Raw genomic sequence first — 21,421 nt, forward strand, 5'->3', positions numbered from 1 at the left:
GTGATAAACGTACAGTCTGTTTCTGTGTTAAAAACACTAATGTATTCTCTTAACTGCTGGCACTATAAACCGCTATCTTCCCATTCTCCAACAGGTCCCTGCGGCGGCAGAAATGCTGCCTCAGCACTTTTTTTGCCGCTTGCGTGCTGTGAGTCGCCGTGGGCCGAGGCTTAGCAGGGAGAGCGGAGCAGGCTGGGAAATAACTTGACAGGTGGGGACAGAGATAAGGACGGAGGAGGGAGCTCAAACACACACAGAATAGGACAGCGTGTTAGTAACTGTAAATGCGTATAAATGTGTGAACATCGATGCACGGAGATTGACTGCATATTATCTGTCGAAGGGTGAGTTTGACCTTTGCACGCCACGGTGCGCCTGCGTCAACTTCTGTGTGTGTGTGTGTGTGTGTGTGTGTGTGTGTGTGTGTGTAAACATTTATACAGAGTGATGGAAAGAAACCTCCAAAGAATCTTTTATAAGTGTATACATTTATTATTTACGATATAATCTTTCTCCTCTGCAAACTTTGCAATTTTGCTAAAGGTCTGAGCTGAAGACGTCGCTGCACTCTGCACGGGGAGGAAAGTTTCTTTTTTCAGGCCGTTACATCAGTCAGATATGATGTAATGTTAGTCAGTGAGCTCAACGCTCAGTCAGACCCCAGCTTTCTCCCACAGGACGCTCACTCAGTGAAACTTCGGAAAAAGGAAATCTGCTGCTGGAAGAAAGTGTTCAAAACATTTAAAACCAAAAGCTACAATTTTTTTTTTTGCACTTTTGAAAAAGAATAATCTAACAGTTTGTTTCAAATGTTATTTAGTCAGATGAAATTTAGGTTGGGCTGCACAATATGAAGAAAATATGCCACAACAATGTTGAATGTCATGACTTCACATGCAGTTAATAAGCAGATATTAAAGCATACTCAGATCTGCACTTCTGCTGCTCTCAGTATAAAGCTAGAAAACAACGTGAACAAGTGAACAAACTTAACACTGAACGGTACATAATTCCACAAATTAAGAAAAAGAACAACAGTTTTATTTTAAAATGCAGTTTTCTACTCTGTGTACTGTGTCTGTCACGCAAGTTGACATCAAAATGATGATAAAAACAATATATTGTTGCACTGTGCATCCCTAATGTGTGGATTCTTAATAAAATCTGTACTGTGTGTATGACAATAAAGACAGATGAATTATTATTTCAAAAGCAGCTCTTAGGAGTGAGCAAAGGTTTCACAGATAATTATTTTGGAAACATCTGTTCTCAATTTTTATTATCAACAGAGTGTGCACAGGGATGAGACACTCAGCTGAAATGCTTTTCAAGACCATTTCAAGATCCATTTTAACCAAATTTAAGACTATTTTTGGGACAAGTCAGATCTTTCTTTTTAAAGCATTTAAGCATACAGGTAAGTTGTGTATGTGGGCTCATGCAGAGGTAGGTTGAATGTTGCGATATGGTTATTAGAGTCGGTGAGGTTAATCTACATTTTGCCAACAGATTAATGATGTATAAAGTCAAAAGGTATAAAGTCAAAAGACAGCACTAATTTCAGTGGTAAGATTTGTAACACCTGAAATGCGGAGGATCAGTCAGGAGAATAATATGGACAAAAATAAATTAAAAGACAGATAAACAAAATTTCATAAAATGTTGAACTTTTAGACTGTTCAATGAAGGTCTAATATCTATAAATCTGAATTTAAGACATTTTTGGACTTTTTAAGGACCTTAGACATGCGCCCGGTTGCTCTCTGTCTCACTTTCTTCAGTCTTAATGCTTTTGACGTTTTCAAAAATGTGCATTTTAAGATTCTGCTTTGATAAATGCAGAGCCAACATGGTGACATTCATGGTATCGATCAGAGGTATGACCGACCTGTTTGGCGATGGCTTTGCTGTCCAGTTTGTTGTAGACTTTCCTGATCTTGGCCACAGTGAGAGTGGAGACAGACAGCGCGTAGAGACTGAAGGACACCTTCTCCTCAGGTACCAGCGCCACCGCGGAGGCAGGTGCTACCTCTGTCTTTGAGTCCTTACCTGGAACAAGAGAAGGTATTAAGATAAAGACAGCATTAAAACACTATCAGAGACGAGTGAGGAAAAGGGATAAAAATATGGGAAGTAAGGAGAGGTTAGGAAAGAGATGGAGGAGATGGCAGACTCACAGGGCAGGTAGACGGCCTGAAAGCTGCCTACGTAGTTGGGTCCCAGTTCATAGATGGCGGCGACGCTGGTGGCAGGGAGCACCTCCTCCAGGAAGTGGCTGGGCCCCAGGCGCCACACCAGGCTGGAGAGCTGGCGCTGCGCAGGCGGCGTCCCCACGTACCCATAAACGGTGCTCAGCACAGGAGGGTTGGTGGAGCCGGAGCCGCCAGGCGCACTGTGGACGTAGTGGAGCTGGAGGAAAAGGCAAAATACAGATGAGTGACTTCTGTTAGGATGAATAACGTTTAGAAATCTGACCTGAGTGCACGCAGAGACTGAGCTGGAGCTCTCAGCCGCACAGTTAGTCATCTGGTTACCATCACACCATCTCATAATCGTTCTGACAACAATTCAGCCTCTGGGGCCCACAGCCAATATGTGGTGCATAACAGTGTAGGAACAACAGATATCTGGGCCAAGACTTCCTCTTCCCTGAGCCGGTCACTGTTTACAGACTGATGAGCAACGCGAGACGCGAGAATGGAGGTAAGATTTTACGGATCACTTTTAAAGCTCGTCTGGGTCCGGCCCAAAGCTACCTAACAGGGAAGTTGACCCCATATAAAGCGGTTTGTAGCCGTAGATCCTCGGTTGAGGCCCTTCTGGCAGTTCCAAAGTTGGGGCCTAAATCTAAATGTAATTTTGCCATCAGGGCCCCTCAGCTTTGGAACAACATGCCTGCGGAGATAAGGCTCGCAGAATCAGTGACTATTTTTTAATCACTTTTTAAAACCCATTTTATCGAGTGGCCTTCAGGTGATGTCCTCTTTCTATTTCTTCTTTTTTTTATTTTACCTATTTTATTTATGCTTTTTTAATATAATTTCCTTTTATTTGCAGTGTTTTGCTTTTATTTGCTTCGGTTAAACTTATTTTTGGATGCAAATTCTAAAATAAATTGCTGAAACATAAGAATGTAGGCATACACTTTTTCAGCTTTGGAGATGGACGTGGATGATTATCTACCAAAGATTACTATAAGAATTAATTTTGTTCAAACAAAATTGCATGACTTTACCAAAACTTTTAACTTTTTTTTTTACTAATTTCATAATTTTCCCAGACCTGGAAAATGAGATTGAGAAATTACATGACTTTTTCAAGGTTTTCCATGACTGTGATATTACAGCTATCATCAATACGTGGATATTGCGACACCCCTTATGCACAACAGTGGTTAATGTAGAGCACTGATAGTCAGTTAAGATTCAATTGCAGACAAAAAATACTGTTACTGTTCACTTCAAGAGATGTGTAAATCTAAGTTGAGCTTTAATGAGCAGCAGCATTATGAAGAACAGAGTGAGAAAGCTGCACAATGTATCGTGTTCATTATTCACAAATCATCAGTTTGAGGGCAGATTGATGAGCAACTAATAGAAGCTGCTGTTATTTTTGTTGCTACTGAGTATTTTCCTTTCAAATTTGGCCATGAAGAACACCGAGTGATCCTCAGAGACTGAATTATAAAAAAAAAAAAACAATGTCCTTCACAGGCACCCATTCTCAGAGGGCAAAAAACCACAAGCACTAACACTAACATGCAAACAGACTCATAAGATTCACGTGAGCTGCTTGTTGTTTCCTGTATGACGACCTCAGCAGGAAATGAAGCCGTCGTTATCAGCAGCTCGGAAAGGAAGCTGAGACTTGTGGTCTGCCGAGCTGTTTCCCTGCTCTGCTCTCTAATCTCAGGGGGATCTAAAGTCACGAAAACCACAAGCCACATCACAGCACGCTGGCTGCTGAGCTGCAGGGCGACCGTGTAAAGCCTGATTTATGTAAACATACACCTGTGCATCTTTGTTATTGAAACGGTGGTCAGTTTTTGGAGAATTTTGGGCTTATTGTTCCATATTAGCATTTCCCATCAGAGCAGGATGAACAAAGGTTTCACAGCAGAAAACAGTGATTCAGTTAGCGGAGAGCTGATTTTATTACCTCTAACATCATCACTGTGTCATCCAGTGACTCTACACACACACTCAGCTGCTTCATATACAGGCCATCTGAATGACAGAAATGAAATCTACAACCCTTTTAATAAATCGCTGAACATTTCAGTTATTTATTGAGCAAAAATACAAAATCTTCTTTATTTTCAAATTCCCAAATGTGATGATTTGCTGCTTATATACTGGGTTCTGACACATTTTCATGGACAAAGCTTCACAACTTTTTCATGATTTTTCGTTTTTTTTTGCACAGCATTATTTAAACATATCAGTTCCAAACTCTATTCACACATAATTCAAGCTACCTGACACACATGAAATAAGAGACGCGACGAGGGGAGAAAATAAGAAACGTACGCGATCATGTATCAGCGCATTATAGAGCTACGCTAAGTTAAATGTTGCAGAAAATATTTTTGCTGGTACATTACATGGAAGGTTTTCTGCTGAGGATTATTGTAACGTCATTACATGGAATGAAATTCCGAGACTTTTCCAAAACTTTCAAGGATTTCACATATTCCATTACTTTTTTCTTGATGATTGTGAAACTATGACTTTTTTCAAGAACCTGAAAATCTGACTTCATGACACAGAGAAGAGGCAAAGATGCAAATCAGCATATTCTGAACGTAAGCATCGATTGGGAGTTGCGCTGAAACGACAAGCCGAATAATCACTTGGTCAATCGACAGAAAATTAAAGTACAACAATATTGATGATCAGGTAATCATATATCATTTATATCATATTCATTTATCGAGCAATTTGAAAATGTGACAATTTGCTGCTTTTCTCTGTTTTATTTTCATTGTAGTGTTGATATCTTTGGGGTTTGGACACATTTGAAAGCACATCTTGTGGGTTTTAGTACTCTGCAATGAGCTCCTTTCATTTTGTTTAAATACTATAAAAATAATCTATAGATAAATATAGATAATCATAACTTGCAGCCCCGATTTGGGAATCTATTAACAGTACAAAACTGTCCATAGATGATATATTGAAGAGATAAATTCTCTGTCCAGCAAACTGCTGAGGGAGACTGTTTTTGTGCATGTGTGACGTCACTCAGTGTGTATCTTTACCTTGACGGTGTTGATGAGCTGGCCGTCGATGTACAGCGTGGCCATGCTGTTCTTCAGCATGCCTTTGCTCATGACCAGCACCAGGTGGTGCCACTGGCCCTCCGCGATCAGCTCGCCGCAGCGGAAACGAGCACAGCAGGGCAGGATCTCATAGAAGGAGGCTTCTTCGCTCGACTCATCCGCTGCTTGATGGGGGGGGGGTCAGTATTGATGAGTCAGAGGGAGAGGACGGACATTAAAACATGACCTCTGGGTGACTGACGGAATCCCACAAGGGACGGCTTCATAAAGTAGATTAGATATGCAGATCTGCCCTCGACCCACCACACATTAACATGACTGTACTTTCAAAAATATAAACTTATAAACACAACATATAAACACTTTCTACTTTTAAATACATAATTAGATGAGTAATTCCTCGGCTGTGAACATGCATGCATAATATTCTATCATCAGTGATGTTTACAGAAACAGAAGCAGGTTTAACGCTGCACTCCGGTGTGTTTTAGCATTTTCTGAGTCGTGTCCTGACATTCGCTGCGTTTACATTCACACTTTTTCTCAATCTCATTGAATTTCAGGTTATCTGTTTACATGGGATATCCCAGAATACAATCTGGTGTTAACGTGCACGGACGCATGTACACAGAGCAGCTGTGTGCATAATGATGAATATAGTGACTTGACAGGGCTGCCAACTCTCACACTGACCATGAGACACACGCAACTGACACTTTTCACACACTCTCACGCCACAAGTGCATCTGCTCGCATTGAAAAATAAATAACGGATAACTTCTGACAGCAGCACAGCGCCCTGTCCCTCTCCTGTCACGCACCGGGGGGGAAAGAGCCAGTTACTATGGTAACAGGGCTAACATCTAAAATGGATATTTATCGTCTGTTCAGCGCAGCAGTTTCTATTGTTTTGATGCTGTTAATCTAGCGACAGCGTGATGCCCACGTACTTCTATTAAAGGCATGAAGAGGTGAAGAGGGCGAGCGTGCGCAGAAAGAAGGCAGCCGCAGAAGAATCAGCTTCATATTTTACATGATGCAAATTTTCTTTTGATCGGCTTATGAAAAAGTTTAAACTCCCCTTCTGCAACTGATTGAAATTTGAATCAGTTTGGGCCTTTATGATCATGTTTCATCTGTCTGGGCTTTTAAATCTAATTTAATCAGATTAGTAAGCATCATGTAAACGTGCCTATAGCCGGTGCCTCTTCAGCTTTTGGCTTTTCAACCTGCAGAGCCAGCGCCACCTGCCCGACTCCAGCTGGAGATGTGCTGGGAGACGAGCAAGAAGCAAGTTTACATCTGTCCACAAGCTCTCTTAGCTTTTCTAGTAATAAAATAATAAATAAACAACTGTTAGCTACCACAAACCTATAAACGCAAGCAGAACAGCTGTAATGAAACCTGCTTAATCAGTTCCAAAGTGAGCATGTAAACGCAGCTAATATCTCCCAAAATGTGAGCCACAGGCTTATATTTTATGTGTGACTATTAACCACACCCCCTTCTCTATTTGAGACAGGACGATAAAAAAAAAAAGAAAAAGGAAGCAACACTGGCTGCAGGTGCACTTTAAAACTGACAGTATACACCAAACCATTTAACCCTTTAACACTTACACTAAGAAAATTAAAACTATAGAATATGTTAATAAAATGCAGTAATTTCTTAAAAAGAAATCTGAAAAATAAATGTGACTTCACACAATAAACATATTAAAAAATATATAAAAAAATTAGAATCAAATAAAAAAGAATCTAGGAAAGAAAATTTGTATAAATTAAGGTAAAAAAAAAAAGAAATTGTCAAAGGTATATAATAAAAATCATAAAATGAAAGTTCTTTCATAAAATAAACAAACAAAATAAATACATATAAAAAATAAACAAATAAAAGTAATAATGAATATAGTTACAAAATCTGTTTAAAATAAAAGAAAATAATGTAATTAAATAGAATTACAGTATAATGAAAAAACTAAAATGCATTGTATAAAAAAATCTGTATAAAATGAAACTGGGTTTTGCAGAATTTGTAGTAAAGGAATGTCAACCGTACAGTTGCAATGCCTGTTAAAGGGTTAAAAGCCATACTGTATTTGTAGGTCAGGTTTGCACAAACATACTAAATATTTTAATGGCTCACAGTTATGTGCTCATGTTGACTTCATTCACAGCAGGGTCACCATTGTGGCCCATTCCAAAACCAAACTGAGCTCATTTTTTATTCATTTTTACTTTGCTTATTATCTGGACTCCATCTGAAGCCGTAAATGAAGCAGCTTGTTGTATGTTCATGCTGTACTCACAGTAAGTCTGCAGCAGCTCCTCCTTGGTGGAGACGGTGAGCGAGCGGTCTTTGGCAGACAGCACCACCGCCAGGCAGACGTAGTGCTGCTCCGAGGACGTGGCCCGACGGACGACGGTCAGCAGCCGCACCGGGTGAGCCTGAGGAGCTGAGCTGAAACGCTCCACGCAGAACCAGGTGGAGTAACTCAGGCCTGACGGAGGAGGGAACAAACGCTCTCCTGATGGGGAAAAAGGGGAAGAAAATGTTGATCTTTGATTTTAAAAACTATGTAAACTGACACAAGAGAGGGGGTTTGAAACAATACATGTACATCTTGATACTGCAACACTGAACTGTGTAAAATACGTCACACACATTCTTGCCTTCAGGACTGCTGGTTTGTACGCCATATTGGGTTTCTATCATTTTTGCCCGTGAGATATTTTCATTTATTTACTGCGTGCCACAAAGATAATGTCATTTCTGGACAGACTGCATGTTTACTCTTGTTTTCTTGTTTTCAGCTACTTGATATTACATCCAAAGTGGAGCTGGAGAGGTCTACAGTTTCTACAGCTCTGGAAAAACGAGGAATGTAAATTTTATTCATGCATACAGCTGCTTGGCTTTATTAATGCAAACTTTGTTCTTGAATGTTGTGTTTACACTTTTCTTTTGAGGCGAAACGTCAGTAAACCCCTGTGTCGTCTTATCTCACCTCTACAAATTCTTTTTTTTTCCAGCCATTCTTTGTCTGGCTTATCGCTGTATTTTGCACAAGGTTGTAATCACTTAAGTTCAGTGTATTATCTCTGGCGGATAAACCAAACTAAATTATGTCAGTATTTATAAAAGATAGCTTCTCGTCAGATAAACCGCAGAGCAGCACATTGATGGATGGATTTAGAAAAAGGATTGCAAGGCTTTTGTGGCTACTAAATCTGCACAAATAAGACAGAAAAAGGGCATGCAATCCTCAAAGCATCTGCAAAGTAATAGCATTAATATTAATATCAATAATAAAAATAAAACTACTTTGCATGGAGTATATTGAAAACAATTAATGTTGTGGGTTTTTGCCATCAAGACGGAAACCTGGAATCTAAAGGTTTAAAGTTCAGAAAATAATTATTTTTTGTAGTTATGATTAGGACTGATGTTGGCCAAAAAAATAAAGTCAGTGAATGTAGAAAATCATATTAATGTGTAATATTTTCTACAGCCTGATTTTGAATAGCGCATTTTGTGTGCAGAGCTGTAGCAGTATGGGTATCTGACACTGCACAAAAAATACAAAAATAAAAAACATATCAGCATCATGACAAAAGCCTGACATTTAAAGGGTGAAAATACTAAAAATTATGAACATTTCATTTTTATGATTAGGATTAAAATCTGAACTCAATGAAAAATTATATATATATCTTTTCTTAACTTTTTATTTATTCAACATAAAAAGTAGAAGATAATATTAATGTTTAATATTTTTTAAAAGTTTGATTTTGAAAAGTGCATTTTGTGTGCAGAGCAATACGAGTGTGTGTTATATTAATATTACGGCTTTAAAAGAGAGAACTGTGCATCACCATGGGAAAGTATTTTAATATCAGAGTGGGATTTAACCACCAACCAACAGCCAGTTTCATATTTGTCACTTTGGCAGCCAGTTTGTCAGACAACAAGCTGTTAGTTGGCAAAATAACTTTTTTCTTGCCTCTGTGGTTTTCACACGTTGCTTCATTGTTTCAGAAATGATTGAGGTCTAAAAAAATATTTCCGAAAGAGTAAGAACAGATTGTGTTTGAAGCCTGCTGCACATCCCACCTGTTGTTAATCTTTACTGACTGAAACACACACACATGAAACACATTATCTCCATCTTTACACACTTTTTTCCTCTGCACACCTCACTCACTATACAACTCCAGCTTCTTGTTGTATTTGTGCACCGTCTTCATCATCACCGCCTTGTGTTTTCTCCAGTTCACCTGTCTTCATTCTCACTTTTTCTTCTTCTTGGGGCTTTTTTTAAAAAAACTTCTCTAGATTTATTTTTTCGTCTCATCCACAAAGATGTTTTCTGTTTTCATCATCTGTGTACGTGAAAGAAAAACTACAACAATGAAAAAAAAACCCAAAACAACCCAAACAGACCTGAAGGCAGAGATAAAATGAATCTGTGACGCTCTGGTTGATTTTCTGATCTGTAGCTTCATATAGTATTTATGAAGCACAGCCAGACTCCTCCTCCTCTCCTCTCCTCTCCTCTCCTCTTGCTCCTTCTCTCCTAGTTTCTTCTCTCTTTTGTCCTTCTCTTCTCTTTTGTATCCTTGTCTCCTCACCTCTCCTCATTTCTGCTCTTCTCTTTCTCCTCACTTTCTTCTCCTCCATCTGTATCTTCCTTTCCCTTCCTGTTTTTCCTTTCCTCTATCCTTGTCTTGTCTCCTCTCCTATTTTTTCTCTATCCCCTTGTTCTGTCCCGTATCCTACTCTCCTCTCCTGCTTTCCTCTATCCTTGTTTCCTATCTCCTCTCCTCTCTACTTCTACCCTTCTGATCTCCCTTCTCTCCTTTTGTCCTCTGTCACCTCCTTTTCCTTTCCTTTCCTCCCCTTCTGTCCTCTGTCATCTCTATTTCTTTTCCTTTCCTCTGTCCTCTCCTCCCCTCTATTAATCGACCCTCCTCTCCTCTCCTCCTCATACACTGCTATCATTTCTTCATCTGTTTACTTCTTCATCTGCTCCCTCTGCACTCCTCCACCCCACGCTCTCCTCCTCTTGTCTTCTCCAGCCAGTCAAACTATTTATAGACCTCGCTCTTTCCCTCCTGTCACTCACATCTTCCCTTTTTCTGTCCTTTTCATCTCTCATCTCCGTCTCCAACCCTCCTCGATTCATTTTTGTCTTTCTTCCATCTTTTGCTCCTCTTTCTTTCCCTCCATGCTTCTTATTGTCACTTTACCTCCCCACCTTCCTCACCTCGTTTATCTCAATCTCCTTCACCTCCTCCTTCCTCCCCATCTTGCTCCTATCTGGCCCATATCATTGGATGACATCATCATGAAGCTCATTCATCAAAATATCCTCAGTCTGCTCAGAGCTCAAAGCTCCTCCGTTGTATCAAACATCTACTGATACACAAAGAAGAATGATGTATTCCCTCGCTTTTGTCTTTGTTCCTGCAGCAGCTACTCTTAAGTTTCTCTTGCAACATTTTTTTTTCCTAATCTTTGACCCACGAGTCCAAAGTCAGCTCCGCAAATACGAAAAAATGTAATGTGAACTTGCATTAAGCTTGCATTTGTCCTCGGGTAAGGCCGAATACAAAAAATCAATCCCCGCTCCTCTGACTCAGAGCAGATGGTGGCGAACCAGCACGACACTGAACTCTGCAACTCCGGCCGATTTTAATTTGGTCCAGTCTGATGACCTGTTGAGTGACAGTCTGATCCCGAGGCACAGCGAGTCTGCAGAGCTGTGAGCGGTTAGTTCGCCGAGCTGCAGGACAACAAGGCTCAAAGACTCATTTCTGCCTTCAGTCTCTGGCGGCTCAATTGGACATAGTGTGACTTATTTTGATGAGACTCTGTAATGTTAGCTCCTTTTGAAAGTAGCAAAAACATTATTTTCCAAATTCTGCCCTGAAGGCTGACTTTATCATTTCTATATAAACACAGGGGCGTATTCACATTTGCAGCCGCTGCTGGCAACATGAATTTCTCATCACTTGCAATCTCTATCTGCCCCGTCTCAAGATCTGATTAAAAAAAGATGATATTACATCGCAAATACGCATTTTTTAGCCGAGTGCAGTTTGTCCTTTTTTTGCAATTTATGTTGCCTTTGTGCCAAAAGCATAGTGGGAAGAACAATAAGAGAGAGAAAAAGAAAACTAAAATTTCAGACTGTGAGCTGCAGGTCCTGACTGACAGGTGCAGAGGCACGCCTGCCATGACGATGTCTTCTCAATCACTGCTGATGATTGTAGGAGAGTCTGGGAGTGACCCCCTCATAAATGCACTTCATTCGCCATTAACTCTCTAAAAACAGAAATAATTTCACTGTATTTGCATGCTGCTGTTAGCACTGATCTGTGTGAGTTTGACTGTTTTTGCACAAAAGGCTCCTTTGACTTAAGCTTTGAAGTGAACGCAGAGCCAGTTAGTCTGGTTTGGTTCTGAACTGGTGTCCTTTGCTGCATGTTGTCCCTCCTCTCACTCTGTGTCTCTTCAAATGTCCTCTCAAATAAAGGCAAAACAGACCCCCCAAAAAAACTATTTTGCTATTTTGTCTATCTTGTCTTTTTTTTTGTTGTTTTTGTTTGCTTAAATATTTTGAGTTTTGGACATTTTTTTGGGGGGTGTTTTTATTTTTTTTTAAATATATTTTGAGTTATTTAATGTGTTTTTTTATAATTTGGAATTCTGGGGTGTTTTCAATTTTTTTAATGATTTTGAGAGGTGATTTTATTTTAAGATTTTTCTACATTGGGTCCTTTAACTTTCAACACCTCAAGTACATTTTCTCAATTATACTTACTTTTACTGAAGTACCATTTTCAATGCTTTTACTTGTAGAAGAGTATTTTCACAATGTGGTATTAGTATTTTTAGTTAAGTAAAAGATTGGAATACTTCCTAAACGTAAACTATGACAATGACAAACACTCACCTGTACCCATCCCGCTCAGCACTGCTCCGTCGCTGACACCGGAGGCGTTGGTGTTGTTGGTGGGAGCGTTGTGCGGCGCCAGGCTGGGCAGAAACAGGCACCTGCACGGGACGACAGAGGGCAGATAAACGAGTGTTATCTGGTGAAACAGCTGTAACGGACACAAAACGTGTTGTCAGCTTACATGTGCAGTCACTGTGAAACAGATTTGCTGCTGCAGTTTGGCTCCATCCCCGAGATTAACTATTAGAAAGACTCATCCGAGGCTACAAAGAGCAGTCTGGTAATTCAAGCGCTGGAGACACAAGAGCTTTGTGTTTTAATATGGAAATCTCAACTGCCTAACACTCAGGGATTAATTATGTATGAGAGCAGGGTGGAGGTAGGATGAAAGCATACATTCACGCCGGTTTATCAAAAGGAATCCGCTCGCACTGCAGCTCGGGTCAGTGCGAATACTACGACTATTAACTGATGATGACTGCAGGGAGATATGACATTTTAAAGGTTTAAAAGTCTCCAGTGAGCTTCGTGCTAACATGACGGACCTTTACTTTGTTTGATAAGTGACTGATTATCTGTGTGAACTGTCAAACTGATTTTCAAGGACGTCTGCAGCGGACAAAGACTGACAGTCACTCCACAAAATTACAGAGAATCTGACTCGTGAGTCGGCGTTGTGTTTTGCTGACTCACTGCCTCTCGGGGAAGGTGCTATTTTCTCCTCTCTAATCATCCTGAACCAGCATAAAGACACTGGAGCTCTGGGAAATGGACATTAAGATTTGGGGATAAAAATGAAACCTTTGGTAGCCTAATCGAATAATAAAATCAACTGTTTTTTAGTCCACTCGATACATGTTGTTGCAATAAAAATGACTGAAGTAAGATGAATACTTTATCTTATTAGATAAAACCAGACACTGGCAAAGCTTTTCCTAAATTTGCAGTTGAAAAAAGGTAATAAATCAGCATACTGCAAAATATTTAAATTCGCAATAATCTTGGCATCATTACCTAAGCATTGTGATAATATCCTATCGTTATTACATAGATTAAATTAATTGTTAATTAAAAGAATAACTGATAGTTGTAGTCCAACATATAATTTACTTACTACACGACCTTTTCAAAGCTCTCTATAACTTATGATGCAGGACAGACACACTGATTGAGTTCCAAATGATCTTTTTTTTTCGTTTGTTTTTCCTGTGGCTGGTAGTGATTCAATGACTTATTCAAGGACCCTTCTCAAGGTCCGTTCTCGATCCACAGAAAATGATTTGTCAACTTTTTTGAGAAATGTTAATGTCTTTTTCATTCTTTTCGGGGTTTTTTTTGTTTGTTTAAAAATGTTGAGCTTTGGAAGGTGTTTTTTTTATTTTTATTTTTTTTAATAAATGTGATTTTTTTTCAAGTGTTTTTTTCTTCTTTTTTTAAATATTCGGGGTTTTGGAGTGTTTTTAAAAAAATAAGTTTTAGGTTTTTAGTGCTTTTTTTAAAAGATTTTTCTACATTGGGTATGTTTTACTTTTAAAAAATACTGCAGGAAAGAGACACTGTTTGAGCCTGAAAATGACCTAATTCATTTTTTTCTTTTTGTTTTTCCACCTGGACAGGAAGGTCTGAGGTTAGGGTTATCTGCAGGACAGCGTCCCTGAAGCTGGCAGGGATTCAATGACTTATTCAAGGACCCTTCTCAAGGGCAGACACTCACCCAAAAACCCAGCAACACCACTCTACTGCTTAACAGTAACCACATTTGCTGTCTGTTTTCTCCCCATTAGTCATCACCTTGAGTAGATTAAAGAAAATAAAAAAACACTCCAGGGATTTTACCTGCTGGCTATGCTAATTTCTCTTTTTTCCAGTCAGAATGAGATGCATTTTTTTCCTCTTCCTCTCCACCTCCATACACCCACACTGGATGGTGGCCCTTGTGAGATGTCAGACTGTGTGTCTGAGTGTGTGTGTAAGTATGTTGTGCATGATATGAAGCGGAGATGTGCATGTGTGTGTGTGTAAGAGAAGAGAGTGCCTGTGTGTGATTCCTAATAGCAGCAGGGGCATCAATATTTCATGGTGACAGATGGGAGAGGAAGGAGGGGTATGGGTTTGTGAGGTGTGTGTGTGTGTGTGTGTGTGTGTGTGTGTGTGTGTGTCCTCTGTTTATGCTGAGGAGAAAGTGGGCCAGTGCCTCGTTGCCTGTGTGCTGCTGCTTCGCCGTGTTTTCAGGAGAAACTCCATGTTCTATTCTGAGGCGGCTGAGACAAGTCAAATGGGTTCTTCTCGGGGAAAAAGATTTAAAAAAAGAAAACAGGAAGGCTGAGAAATGATAGACCAGGAAAAATGGTCAGTGGGTGGGCGAGGGGTTTCTAAAAGTAGCGAGTCAAAAGGAAACTGATCGTAAAGATCTGAAGTTTTGACACTTGCAGAACTAATGAAATCTCTGGAGTTCACAGATGATTTTTTCTTTTGTCCAGCGTCTGAGTAGATAAAGCTGTAAACTCTGTGAGCACAGATATAAGTGCTCGGAGATGACGATTTTTTTTTTTCGTTTAGCCATGACAACATTAGATTTCACATCATGCTCCAGATTAGTGAATAATTAACAGGGATTTTGCCAACCAAACCAAAAACTCTTCAGCTAAATCACTAAACAGGTATTGCAACTGCATGGTAGACATTGTTTTGCGATCAAATTGCTTTACTAAAAACTTGGCAAAATCCAATTTAATTTTATACAAATGTTTATATACAATGCATTTTATTATTTTGATTATATTGTAATTCTATTCAGTTCTATTTTTATCATATTGAACTGACAATATGTTTTTTATACTATATATTTGTGTTGTTTTTGATACTAAGTATTTATTATATGTATCAATTTTTATATATTTTTTGGGTTTTTTTTGTTTATTTTATTGAGTGAATTGTATTTTCAGATTTTTATTATATAACATTGCCAGTTTTTTGTAACCATAAATTCTTCACAGATTTGTTTTTATTGAATTTGTTTTTATTTTATGTATCTATTTATTTTTTATGTTTATTATATAATGTTACTTTTTCCCCTCAGATTTCTATTATATCACACTGATTTTTGCACTTTTTACATCGTATTATCCAAGGAAAATGTTTGTTTTTTTCTTAATAAATTGATGCATTTTGTTCACATGTTTAATGTTCTAATGTCGTATCATTTTTTGCGACAGTATTTCTTAGTGTGACTGTTAAAAGGTTAAAAGCTTATAGGTGAATCACAACTCAACCTGTGAGCTCTTCACTCCTCACAGCTGCAGCGTCAGGCCAGCTCTGTTCTTCAAGACTGTTCCTGTTCTTTGCATAACAAATTCAAGCTTCTTCATTCTGGCCTTCTGTTTACGGCCCGTTGGTGCATAAAAAAAACATATAGAAATACTTTTGTACCTGCAGCTATTATTTATTATTTATCTGTTTTTATCTACTTATCTTTGTTTTATCCCGTCTAATGTGATGTCGTCTTCTTACACTACTTCTTATATTATTTTACTGACTTTCTAATTTTCTTAAACTGATTAATTTAGTTCTTTAACTGCCGTTTCAGATCTGCCAGCCGTTTTAGTGCTGTCATGTTGTTGACCTTTTGTATACACATGTTGTTCTTTTGCTCTTCGTTTGACTGTTTTAGTCCTTTCTCTGTTTGGCATGTTTGCTGATGTTTATTTTATTGTTCCACTTTGCACTTTGTAAACAACTATTTTTAAAGGTGCTATATAAATAAAGTTATTATTATTATTACTACGTGTTTTTATTATTTTTCTTTTAACGTCCCTATATCTGCATCGCTGTGACGCCCTTTTGTGGATTGCTAATTTCCCATCTGCATAACAAATTTCGCCCCGGGTACTAACAAAGAACTTTGAACCTTGAATTTAACAAACAAACAAACAAAACAGAAGCAGTACGAAGAGAAACTGCAGCACTATAAGGAGAGCATGACACTGAAGACGCAGAAAGGCACCCAAAATGATGGAGGGCGACACAAGTCAGCGGCTTAAGATATGCATCAGAAAACCTATGCCTGGAGCTATATATTTTATATGCAATCTACAGCCGGATGCTGCCTTATACCAAATTAAGATATGCCACTGTTTCATTTCCCAGGTCCGGACTGGCAGCAATTTTATCAATTTAATTTGGCACATCCCGCCTACTGCGCCTTGACAACATCCTCTGTCTGAAAGACAAATCTGGCACGTGTGCAATGAATGTCGGCTCTGGCGTGTCAGACGACGCCGTGCACTGTGGCTGCTGTGTGTTGCCCTTGAAAGTGCGTTTGTTATGGGACACACAAAAGATTTAGGGACACTGGAATTGAGGTCTTACAGACGAGTTAATTTAAAATTTAAAATTCATCCCATCTCTGCTTCAGTCTATGACACCATAATATATTCACACAGTCCCGATCAAACTCATGCTATGCTGGTCAGGTAATGAGAGGAAATAACCTTTGGCATTGTGCCGCTAAACTGACAGAAAACGTCTACGATGACCTTTTAGAAGACGTCCACCCTTCTCTTAAACCTGTCTACTCATGAATATTAATGAAGAATGTAACGCATCATGGACTGAAGTTTCTCCTAACAGTTGTTTACTGTGTGTCAGCGTAACATGTGTACATGTGAAGAAGTGTGTGTGTGTGTGTGTGTGTGTGTGTGTGTGTGTGTGTGTGTGTACTGCCAAGGTCACATCCCACATACCCTCCTCTCCACCGACCCCAACAATTCACTGTTCGGCAAACATAAAACACACACGACACACACACACGGGGCACAGGAGAGCCCGCCAGCAGCGGCAGCAGCACCCACAACGCACAGGGTGTCGTGTGACATAAAAGGCGGAAAATGAACCTATTTGTATGCGCCGCTCCACAACTGGAGGCGAATAACAGCCTCCTGCTGGGACAGTTGCAGGTGCTGCTCAGGGGTAAAAAAAAAACATACAAAAAAAAAAACCCACAACCTGTTAAATTGCACAGAGAAATAACATGCAGCACCCTGAGGTGTGTGCATGTGTGTGCATGTGTGTGTGTGTGTGCGCGCGTGTGTGTGTGTGTGTGCGCGCGTGTGTGCATGTGTGTGCATGTGTGTGCGTGTGTGTGTGTGTGTGTGCGTGTGTGTCACCGGCGAGAAAAATTGCTCCATTAAGAGAAAGATTTAGACAAAAAGTGGTTCACAGAAGAGTGACATCATCTGTTGCTGCAACAGCTTTTTAAAAGCATTGTTCTGAAGACTGGTCAACGCTTAGGGAGAAGATTAATAAAAATATAACAGCAGGGTTTAGACCCTCTTTGCATCTACTTATCATCATAGTTTTAGGGATAACTATTCTTTAAGTTCCTCAAAAAAGTATTTTTTATTTAAAAAAAATGGATAAAATTACTAGATGTAATGAATAGAAAAATTAAAGGTGTTGCTTGAAGTGAATACCGGCTCCCTGACACTTTGGGCCCCTGGGCCTGCGTCCACTACGCCTATTCAGTAATCCATCCATGCTGATGAGATGTTCTTCACTGATCTACCAGCGCAGCAGTTTGACATGCAGCATAATGCAGTGTGTGTAGTACTGACGGAGCAAAACCATGGGCAAAACGGGCAAAATCGAAGCAATTTATGCTTATTATTATCACTTCTATTTATTGGCTAAAAGTTTTGTTATCGGTATTATCGGTATGATGTCATAAGTCCCATTACCAGGCCGATAATTATCGTGAATCACTAGAAAAAATAGTTATTTTCACTGGCCTCCATGCTACTTTCAATTTCCAGCTTGTTCATGACATTAAATGCAACACACCACAAAAAAACAAAAAAAAGAAAAGAAAAAGTAAAAACAGACAGGTTTGTTCCTTCTTTCTTGTCTGCAGAGCCGTGTACAACACTCTGGTCTACTGGCAATGGGAAAGCAGTCTATCAACTATGTTTGATAGAGTTTCCCGCATTTAAAAAAAATACACATACCTGGGCTAATTTTGGTGAAATTAGAGTTTTACATTAATCAGGTGGACAAAGACATGACTGGAAGTAAAGAAGTAAAACTATATGCTATTGCAGAGTGTGAAGAGAATATGACCAGAACCTTTGAAACCTGTAAATATATATATATATATATATATATATATATATATAAATGACCACATTAGTAAGTGTTTTGAAGGTTTATTAATTTTCATGCCGACTTACCCGAAGCCCTCCAGTGAGGTGTCAAACTCCACAAACGCAGGCGTGACGGCCGATCCGTGCAGGCGTATGTCATGAGGCGTTGTCATGGAGACCAGGCACTTGACTCGGGTGAGGGGCACGGTGCTGCCCTCGGCGGAGCGCACGAGACTGCGGCTGATGCGATACTGGCCGTTGTCCTCCGCGGGCGTTGCGAAAACGCTGTCGGGACCGAAGCCCTCCATGGACATGGTCATACTGTCTGTGAAGCCAGAAAGGACAGAATTTTAATTTAGGATGAATTCAGCTCAATCCAACATTCAGAGGGGGACTCTGAATCTAGTTTGGCTGTGTAGAAAATGTGTTTTCTTTTATGAAAAGCTATAATTGGGCAACTCTGAAGAAAATTTAGATTCACTGTTGGGCGTTTTAACATCAAATTTATGTTCTGTGATCCAAAAGAAGAGACACAAATCACAGTCGGCTGCTGTGAAAATGACACCTCCTCTAGTTCTCTCTGAATGAAACCAAGAGCTTTTGAAGCAATACATGAATCACACAGGTTTCTCAACTGTTTTCTCCTCCATTTTTTTTTGAGCGTCCTCACACCTGACCTGTTTGATTCGGTTAAAACAAACTCAGGTCTGTTCGCACGGTTGGTCTGGCTCATTTTGGCTGGTGTGAAAGCTGTCAATCGAACCCCTACGTGGACCAAACTACCGGACAGAGACTGACTGAAAATGTGCGTCTCCATCCGCTTCCAAACGGACTCTGGTACGGTGCATTTTTTGGTCAACACAGACACACTTAACACAGGATTTTATGATAGCAGATTGAGATTTTAGAATGACTTGAAAAGCTAATAAATCCATCTGCTGGTGCTGAAATCTCTTCACAACCTTTTAATTGATCTGTAGAGTCATGGCTACATTTATAACCCATTTATGCTGATTTATTGGTAACAATGGAAACAGGTATGCACTTTAAAAAGCTATTAAAGCTGCTGTCTTTGTGTCCAACTTCATGTACATTGTCAGTTCATGAAGTCCACAAAGTCCTGCATCATTACTGTCTCTACTTTTAAGTCAGAAATGATAATATTTACACAGTTAAATAAACACTAAATAGGCTTAAAATCAGTTCATTGTGACAGCAAATTAAATATATAAATACAGAAGCATAACAGTGCTTCATAAACGTGTCAGACACCATAATTTGATTTCTCCTCGTGCATCCTGATGATTTCGGGTGACAATCGCCAAAACTTTCCAATCCACCCATCTTGGGTTTTGTAGCACCGATTTCAAAAGTAACTGAGTCTTTATACTGCATACATGACCTAGTTTAATGCAAATACCTTCTTTATATGAGTAAAATACTTCTTATACTGTTGAAATGTTGTATTTGTTTGGGATAAATCATGTGATGCATACATGAATATACATATCTGCAGCACTACAGATTCAGACTCTTTGAAAGAAGATTTAGATCAAGCCTGGACCGTCATTGTCCCCCGAGGACGAGAATCAACTCATCGGTTTAAGGAGCAGTATTTTACACTCTACCAAGAACAACATAACTGCTTGTTAAGAGCCAGCACACCCAGCAAAGACAAATTAAGGCAGGTACTGCAACACTGGCGGCTAATAAACCATCCTGGATTATCTTCTCACAGGCGGAGAAAGATGGCTCTGTGTGTTCACACAGTGGCGGCTTGTACAGAGCAGTAATTAGTCGGGACTTAATATCCATTCTCAGCTGGGAGGAGACACAATGAGCAATTAGGACATGCTGGGGAGCCTGCAAAATTACAAACATTAATGGTTGGTAATAGAAAACAATCCATTTAGTGTAGATTCACAGTGGAAAGCCAATCTTTGTTTAAACAGGGAGTTTACGCATAAACAGGATTAATCAGAGGCCAAGACGACTACTTTTAGGTTTTCTACAACCTGCTGCTTTGTTTAATTTTTAGGTTTAAATGTTTGTAGACATTCAAAGAGAGCCAGGCTGCTCCACTGACTTTACAATCATCCAAACCTCCCTGAAAACCGACAGAATCGTCCCCTTTTCGCCTCCAAGCCAGTGCTAGTAATTCAACCCGGCAATTAAATGGCAACTGAGAGCTCATCCTCTGCAATCACAGCCTATTCACCGCAGGATTCGTCCCCATGAGCTGGCAGACAGAGCGAAGAAAAGAGCAAAGGATTGATGGAATTTTTTAGCTTTAAGCAAAGAATAAAACTTTCTCCCAGGAGGGACTGCTATCACGAGGCAGATGGGAATGGCTCCCAAACGACATTATCATTTCAGAAATGCACTGGAGGACAGCTATGGACTAAACTCTTCAATTCTCAGCTGTTAAACACTGATAGGTTCAAATGTGAAGGGGTTCCAAAACTAAGTTGTTATTCTTTGCATGCATATTATACTAAATGTGTGTTCCCTAATCTATCAGTTTGTATACAATTTGCACTTCAATAGATAAAAAACCCATTTAAGCAGTTTTAGCATGTAAAATTTTCACCCTTTAAAATCTGAGCAAATTGGCTTGATTTCTTTTTTAAAAATCTGGGAAGAAGGCAATGAGCAACAAAAGAAAAACTACCCCAAAATTAGCAAGACATTAGTAAAAAGTACAAAAAATGACCTGAAATTAGGGGGGGAAAAGACAGACCTAAAAAAAAAACAGTGTTTAATTTTTTTTGTTAATGCTGTAACATATTTTCAAACATTGAATTATAAGCTATAAATATATTTTTTTCCCTTTTTTTCCTTTTTCCCCATAGCTTTTTGAAAATAACCTCCTAAATCTGCTTATTTATTTCAATTTGTGGAACATTTTTACCAAGTTGCTCGTTGCCTTTTCTCCCATGTTTCTTAAAGAAATTGCACCGATTTGCTCAAGTCTTAAAGGTTTAAATATCTGTGAAAAGTGTTTTGAAGCACCACAAGAAATGTGATGATGCTCCACGTTTA

The 21,421-nt window shown here is 39.3% G+C and overlaps 1 protein-coding gene across 5 annotated transcripts in view; it reads right to left on the reverse strand.

Moving 5' to 3' along the window:
* wdfy3 (WD repeat and FYVE domain containing 3) overlaps positions 1-21,421 on the reverse strand; it is a 137,962-nt gene that overhangs the window by 47,726 nt on the left and 68,815 nt on the right. For 4 of the 5 annotated variants that reach the window (XM_088076349.1, XM_088076350.1, XM_042488045.2 and 1 more), the window contains 6 exons: positions 18,467-18,704; positions 12,240-12,340; positions 7,590-7,808; positions 5,261-5,445; positions 2,178-2,409; positions 1,889-2,049 (listed from right to left, as the gene is read on the reverse strand). In XM_088076349.1, coding sequence (XP_087932475.1) covers positions 1,889-2,049; positions 2,178-2,409; positions 5,261-5,445; positions 7,590-7,808; positions 12,240-12,340; positions 18,467-18,704 — 1,136 coding nt within the window. The remainder of the gene's footprint in view (positions 1-1,888; positions 2,050-2,177; positions 2,410-5,260; positions 5,446-7,589; positions 7,809-12,239; positions 12,341-18,466; positions 18,705-21,421) is intronic. The other variant, XM_088076348.1, reaches the window with a different exon arrangement.

This window comes from Plectropomus leopardus, chromosome 4 (genome assembly GCF_026936395.1).
Source record: "Plectropomus leopardus strain MGB_pleo_1.0 chromosome 4, ASM2693639v1, whole genome shotgun sequence".
Classification (NCBI taxonomy): domain Eukaryota; kingdom Metazoa; phylum Chordata; class Actinopteri; order Perciformes; family Serranidae; genus Plectropomus; species Plectropomus leopardus.